This window comes from Montipora capricornis, chromosome 9, assembly GCF_036669925.1.
Source record: "Montipora capricornis isolate CH-2021 chromosome 9, ASM3666992v2, whole genome shotgun sequence".
NCBI lineage: Eukaryota > Metazoa > Cnidaria > Anthozoa > Scleractinia > Acroporidae > Montipora > Montipora capricornis.
This window is the reverse complement of record NC_090891.1, coordinates 40,565,426-40,573,117: the sequence shown is the minus strand read 5'-3', so window position 1 is coordinate 40,573,117 and position 7,692 is coordinate 40,565,426. Positions and strand designations below refer to the sequence as shown.

General features: G+C 38.8%; 1 protein-coding gene across 1 annotated transcript in view; it reads left to right on the top strand.

The window, feature by feature from the left end:
- Positions 1 to 7,070: 7,070 nt before the first annotated feature.
- LOC138015047 (uncharacterized) overlaps positions 7,071 to 7,692 on the top strand; it is a 27,951-nt gene continuing 27,329 nt past the window's right edge. Inside the window, exon 1 of the mRNA XM_068861946.1 lies at positions 7,071 to 7,140. Within this exon, the coding sequence (XP_068718047.1) occupies positions 7,083 to 7,140 (58 nt within the window). The 5' untranslated portion in view covers positions 7,071 to 7,082. The remainder of the gene's footprint in view (positions 7,141 to 7,692) is intronic.

Genomic DNA, 7,692 nt, shown 5'->3' with positions numbered 1-7,692 from the left:
TTTTCAGGTTTTCAGGTTTCAATGGACAAAGTTCAAACAATTTTAATTTAAACATTATGTTCTGTGCTTTAAAGTTACTTTCTCGTTTTATTGGGGGTTCGCTTTAGAACATCGGGTACTTGTTGAAAACAGCGTAGCCGGCCTGTATCAAAGCATAAATGGAAATGATGTATTTATGATATGAAACACAATGAGATGAATTATTATACAAATAATTACACAGCATTTTTGTCTGTTGAAATTCAATTATGACAAATTACAGATTAATTTTTCATTTGGTCTAACAGGATCCTACGAGTAGAAAGGTTTGCTCGATATTTTTTCCCTTGGCTCCCTGTCCATAATTTTTTTTCTCTCTACTTTTGCTGTGTAGGAAGTTGTTTTGGTAATTACAATTATGGTCTGAACTGCAGGTTGAGGATTCATCACATTTTGCGTAAGGACAATGCAAAAGTAGATATTTGATTTTGAAGCCTAATAGCGAGTGGCCATGACTCGCTGGAAATTCCCCAGGTAGGGTCGTAGCTCTTGTTGAACACTATATTTCATTGGCTGTACCGGACATTTTTTTGCCTATACCGACAGTATATTGTTGTTTGGTCGCCAAACATTTCCCGTTTAGCCAAGCGTTTAGTCTTTCATATGTTAAATGAAAGCGCGACTGATAAGGGGCATTCTAAGAAAAAAAATAACAGCGCTTTTTGGTTTTATCTTGTATTACTAAGTCAAACTGTCCCTTCATAAAACACTCGTTAGCAAATACACAGAAAAGAAAAAAATATGACGATTAATTAAGGTTTTGCTGATTAATAGTTTCTTTCAGTGGCGCACTTACCAACAACGCGAACCCAGAAAATTTGAATTTTCTTGTTCGTGACACAAGAGTATTGGTTTGCTCTTCACGATATTCTGGTCAACACAACTGGCCGTTTTTATAATAGAGACGCATAATCCGTATATAAAGAGGAGAAAAAGAATATGAATTGTAACCGCAAACAGAGCTGTTGAGACCCAAGTCGATGAAGTGAAGTCAGCTTTTCCGGGCTCAGTTTGATGGTCCCTATCGTTCTTATTATGGGCATAGTTCTTATGAAGAACTATGCCCACCTTTTCTCGTAACACATGATTTTGGCACATAAAGCATAAACTTGGGACATAAACCTGTATGTAGAAAAAGTACAAAGACATTAAACAGCTCAATTTCTTAGCATTTAAGTAGATTCAATATCAAGCTGCTATTTGACTAATCTGTGTATGAGGTTTAATAAGTGACCCCTAGAACAATATTTTTTAATTTAAAGTTATTTTCTTTTTGAAGAAACGTGCCTTAGTATACTTACCACCAATGTGACTTTGAAAGAATTGGAAAAGTAAGGAACACTACCACAGTCAAAAGCCAAATATTTGATCTTGCCATAACGACGTCTTACGGAACGCGTTACTCATGCCGCGTACAACACTCAACTGCCCATGTGGTTCTACGTTCAAACAATTTAAATTGCCTTGAATGGCATTTGAGTACTCATACGGTTTTGGTATGCAGTTTAACCTATTAAAATCACTTGACAATAGCAGCCTTCATCTTGTGAATTCAAGACGTTTTGATTGGCTGAGCCGATAAAAACTTAAGAATTCCGCCCTTTATGCGAGTTCTTAAGTGGTTATATAACGTCAAGTGGTTTTAAGTGGTTTATAACGTCATTAAGCGGAAGCCGCTCAACAAAACGATATTAACTAATCTAAGAAATGCTTGTAATCGATATTGAAAAAAGGTATTTTTTATTATCTAAAGGCTAAACGGAAACAATAGCAGTTGTGATCAGTTTGTTTATATTTTTAACTACTTAGTTGTGACGCCGGCCTCGCGAGCGAGGGTGTGCTCTTGACGTTCAAGAGGCCATTAGCGCGCGCAATTGGGAACCCTTTCAGGCATTTCGCTAAGCGAATTTGCCACCGCTTATGTGATTTTTCGCTTCTTCGCGGCACTGTGGGATCCCGTTTAACTTGCCGCCGTCCATTCTTCACTATCCCTTGTGAACTGAACGTGAAGAAAGCGGTTCGCTTTGTGCAATTACTATTGTTCACGAATTGTTAACTGTCGGGTTTGGCTAAAGATCTCGTTAAACTCATTAAAAGCGGCACAAAACTTCGTTACTTAAAAAGAGCGGGCAAAAAGGAAATCAAACTTTCCCTACAAAATCTGCGTATGCTATTGTCTCCTGATATATTTCATATCACAAAACTTTATTTATTAAATAATGAAAAAATTGAGAATATTAAGGTAAATAAATTAATTTACAATCGGCGCCCCATAAGCAGATGATTGACGACACCTCAGCTATTAACGTCAACAGAAATTTGCTCAACCTCGTCTCCAGGGTCTCTCTTCTCCCTGGGGATGAGGTTCATTTGCTGTGTTAAGACACAATGATTATCCTGGTCCATAAAAGGCCTAGAATGGGGATGCTGGTTGGAGTTGATAATTTAGGGAGACTGTATGAGGCTTTTCATGTTATACGCCTCCATTATTGCCACGAAGTGTCGTGTAAACCAGACGGTGATACGTACGTACTAATAATCACAGAAACCACCTCAACAAAATAAATTCACCATATTAGGCTAATTTAACAGTTCTCAAGTGCTATTATTATCATTATACATCCACGCACGAATCCACATCACTAAACAGCTTCCGATGGCTGGAGAGGGAAAACATTCCGAGCTTTTTATGCCTCATTAGGCAAAAGCCGCTCAACAAAACGATATGAACTAATTTGGTTTCATCAAACGTGTTGATAAAGGTTCACTCTCCCACCGACGCAGCACCACAGTTTCTTTAGAAACTAGATATTAACTAATTAATGCCCTGTAATCAATATTGAAAAATGGTATTTTTTATTATCCAAAGACTAAACGGAAACAATAGCAGTTGAGATCAGTTTGTTTGTATTTTTAACCACATAGTTTATTTATTATCAACGCAGTGACGTTAAACTCATTAAAAGCGGCACAAAACTTTGATGCTCAAGAAGAGCGGGGAAGAAGTAAATCAAGCTTCCCGACATTTGCAGTGACTTGTTGGCTAAATCGAAAGGTCTCCGATGGATCCCTTGGCAAGGACGAGACATAAGTATGTCAGGCTATTGTCCAAAACATAGCTTGTAACAGGTAAATAGGATGCAAATGGGATGTTGGGTGCAAATAGGATGTTGGGTTTCCTAAAAAGAAATTGCGCGGGTGTGGTCAATACTAATGCTCTTTTGCGCCTTTATTGCTCATTAGTTCGATCCCATTTATGTTATTACTCGCAGGTTTGGGCCCCTCAGTCTGTTATAAATCAGTTGATCCTCGTCGAGCAGGTACAGAGAAGAGCCACGCGCTTTATTATAGGTAGAGACAGAGATCTGTGCTACAAGGATCGTCTGATTAAACTTAATTTACTTCCGCTAAATTATTATTTATGGGGTTGGGTAGGTGATTGAACCTTGTAGGGGATGCTATATCCTTTTGTTCTAACACCTGTATATATTCTATATGTACAAATCTTGAAATAAATAAATAAATAAATAAAGTATCCTTATAATTTAATAGCTTTTAGTTTAAATTCAGATTCAGTGAATTTTCACCAATAATTGTACCTGACCGCACTTCACTGCTAGTTTAAACTGTGGCTCCAATGGACCCTTGGTGGCTCGCATTTCTTCCTTTCAGGCCCTACCTGGTCAGTCCATTTACAGCGCAATTTCACATGATGTCACGGCTAAAACATATTAGTATCACCCAACTAGTGGACTAATGCAAATCCTGCATTTTGATTGGCTACGCTACTAGATGACTGTTAGTAATAGTCCTCGAGTATCGAAAAGCGTAACGCTTTCTTACTTTGTATTCCGGCCAAAAAAATAATTCTTCAACTTGCATTCGCTAACTTTATTATTGCCTTTTCTGTCCAACTAGTTGGGTGATACTAAAACAATTAGACCCTTCGCCCTCAAGGGCCACGGGCCAATAGCCCATTCGGCTTCGCCTCATGGGATATTGACCCGTAGCCCTTGCGGGCTACGGGTCTAATTGTTAATTAGTGTTCGGCCGTTACGTTGGCGCCTTAAAGTACCCTCTGTCACAGTGAAGTGACGTGGATGCACGGCTTTCAGTCGTGAGAGAGAATTTGAAACCGGTAATAATGAAATCCCGCGCCTTCTTCTCCTATCGAACGCTGCTCTCGAGGAGCTATATGATTTCTTTCACGGCGCACTGAATCGCCCTAAGGATTTGAGAAATTTTAACAGCTCGCCGTTTCTGCCGTTTTTTACTTGAGAGACAACTACTTCTTACAGTTATTCGTTTTTCCGGTTCTTGAGTGTCCGTGTCAGTTATTTTTTTCAATCAGCAAATGATGGATTTAGAAAGAAGCGAAGAGTTCCTGTTACTTGAGTTTTAATCGCGAACTTTTAGCGTTAACAAGAGACCTCTGAAAGTATAGTCATTTAACATATCCATTAGTTTTTCTTTTCAGTCTTTTCTTAGATTCCTCCGCACCCAAATCAGGCAAAACTGGAACAGAAAATGCAGGAGAAAGCGAACTGGGAGTTTGGGACTCTAAAAACAAACCGCAAACTTTCTTTTAGATACTCTTCATTTATGACATACGGCCACAGAGAAGATGCATTTAGTTCAAGAGGGTCTCAATGGGGGTGTAGCAAACACGGTACACGGTTAAAATTTTCGCGATTTCACGGTGCACGCTTAATTTTTACATCAAATAGTTGTTCAGAGATTAGGAAAAGCTACAAACAACACGGTTATCTGGACAAAATAATTCACGACACACGGTTAATTTTTTCCCTTTTTCACGACACACGGTTAATCCCATTGAGACCCTCGTTCAAGCCTTATATTGGCGAGTAAGAATGACGGAAGACTTGTTTTTGGCTTATTTTGCATAAATCTTTATTGATTGGAATCGTGAATTCTTCGAGGAGGAGTGGTTCCCTTTTTTTTATTGATCGAACTTCAAATTAGTTACGATTGTTAATGATTTATTTCAAAATGAACTTAAGTTCTACTTGAAATAAGGCGGACGTCCATATTTATATGTTATGATTATGATATACAGTACCAAGAAAAGAGCAATTTTCAAGTTGACAAATTTCAGAACATCTTAGAACTAACAACGATAATCATTGTCTAAAAGCAATTAAAAGGTTAAAAAAATGGATGTAGTCATGATCGGATTGTGATAAAAGAAAGCGAGAATAGCCCGGCAATTTTTTTACAGGTTTATCTCTCAAAAGGCGATTCTTGTTTCTTGAAAGAGTTTCACGAAAGGAATAAAGACGAAAAGAAAACCTTGCTTTTCGCCTAGTTGGTCGAACGCTGTGACACCGAGAAACTGGACCGAGGGGTGTTAAGCGAAAGTCCCGGAACTTTCCGTGCATAACTCGGGTGACTAAAACGCTTTGTATTTTCAAAAGGAAAAACGTAACAGTTTCAAGTTAAGAAACTTTGCAGTCATTTTTTTCTCCGGTCTTGAAAGCATGTCCATGGGTCAGTTGTTTCAGAATGAGCAGTTGCTTTTCGTTCCCGAAGACGGTTTCGTGGTCGTTGAGAATTGGGTCCAAAGAGCGATGATAGGGACTTTAATAGAGATCTAAAGAAACGACGACGGCTACAGCTACAACAGCGTAGAAAAGAGGAAAAAAGTCATGTTGCACGTGCGGCACGCATTCTGCCTCGAATTTTTGCGGTACTCTGAATAACGACAACGTGAAATCACGAGGTTTTAATATCCGTGTTTTTACCAGCGGTGTTACTGTGTTTACAACTTTATCTTGCATTTTCCCAGATTTACAGTTATTTCCTTTCTTAGGACTGAAACAGGCACAGTTGGCTTGCTTTTTAACTATATTAGCTGAAATTTTCTGGGCTTGTTTCTGAAGTGCATTTCTCAATTAGTCGCAAACTGTCACTGTTGCCATGGAAACATGGATACTATACCTTTTGTGTTTTGAACGTCAAAGAAACAGAAAATCAGTAATTTATTGCAGAGAATATTGTATTATGAATATGTACAGCAATTTTTAAGTCAATTGAGTTAAAACTCTTCAAGAAATCATTGTTCTAAAATAAGAGCCCATGATTTCTTTACAACGGTTGCGATGGTGATAGTTGCCAGGACATCAAAAGTACCTAGATTAATACTGCTGTTGACATTGCATGCATCTGCCAAGTTTTATTATGTTTGGCCATTTTGAAAATGAATTTATCTGCTTACTCTGATTTAGGGTTAACTGCCTCCTAAAGGTCGCTAACCGAGTGACAACCGCAATCAAATCGCGTGAAAACAGTTGATTTTCCAACTCCCTTAATTAAAGTTAGCGAGTCGGCAAACTTTCAATGGCCGTGTCAGTTCACGAGCGGTTTTTAATTCAGGTCACCATTCCGTGAAAACGGTTCCTTTCCCAACTCGCTTAAAGTTAAGGGAGTCGGCAAATTTCAATACAATTCTCATTAAATTTAAGCTACCAAACCAGGTAGCCAATGAGGAGTCGCTTGCGGTTATTCACATCGGAAATACAACTGGCGTGCTATTTTTATTATTCTTATTTTTGCAATGGCATGTGCTCACTCCTCATTTAATCTTACTCGTGAAAATAGGTATCATTTTTAAGTCGCTTGGTGAAGTCTGCAAACAAACCACTTTCAGGAATGTTAAGCGAGACAACTGCTGTCGTGAAAACACAGCCTTTAACTCCCTAATTATTGCTCCGCGAAGACTGGGAGTGAGAAAGGGTTCCTCGCTCCCAGATTTTGCGCTCTCACTTTTCGCGCCTGTTCAGTTCGCTCCACGCGCAAGGGACCAATGGGGACTGTTCGCAAATAATAGTGATCAACCACCCTCAACCCCACCCCCTTGGGTTTCTCATTCTCTAATTTTTATTTGCCGAATTGGTCGCAGACAAAGTGGCTGAGCCTTCAAAGTTCCCAACTGAAGAAAACACGAGATTTGGTAGTGCATTCTAAGCATCTTGTATGCTATGCTAAGGTGTGCATTGATATAGTAAATAACTCTCGAAACCAAGATGGCCTTTAGAGCAATCATCCAAAGACTTGCATGGATAACCTTGTTGGCGTTGAACGGTTAGTTTCAATTTTTAATCTTCTTCTTCTTTATAACAATAACAAATTTTAAACTCGATTTATTTATTTGTGAATTTCGCTAGATTTAGAAATTTATCTGATCAGACATGATTAAAAACGAATCCCTTCATATCGCTTCAAATAAGTTGCGCGGGTTGGACACTTGGCCATGGCTTCAGCAGTTCACGGAGCTTTTCAACGGGCGCTTTTTTAGTCTCTTAATTGCCATTCAACCGTTTGTCAACACACCTGAATTTTAGCAACTGGGAAATTGGCGGTGGCGAGCATAGAAACCTAGTACGATCCAAGAAACCGTAATTAAAATGATAATGATATCATTTATTTATATGACGCATTTTCCATATCGATATGCTCAAATCCGCCTTACAACCATGAGCTACGAAAAGAACTTTACAAATCAAAACTTAACATAGTGAGAGACCACTGCTGGCGGTAAAAAGTGAATTGGAGATTACGGAACACGCACTAGCCATGCTAGCCAAATCGGAAGAAACGTCGTAGTGAAACCGCGCGCTTGATGAAAATGTCCGG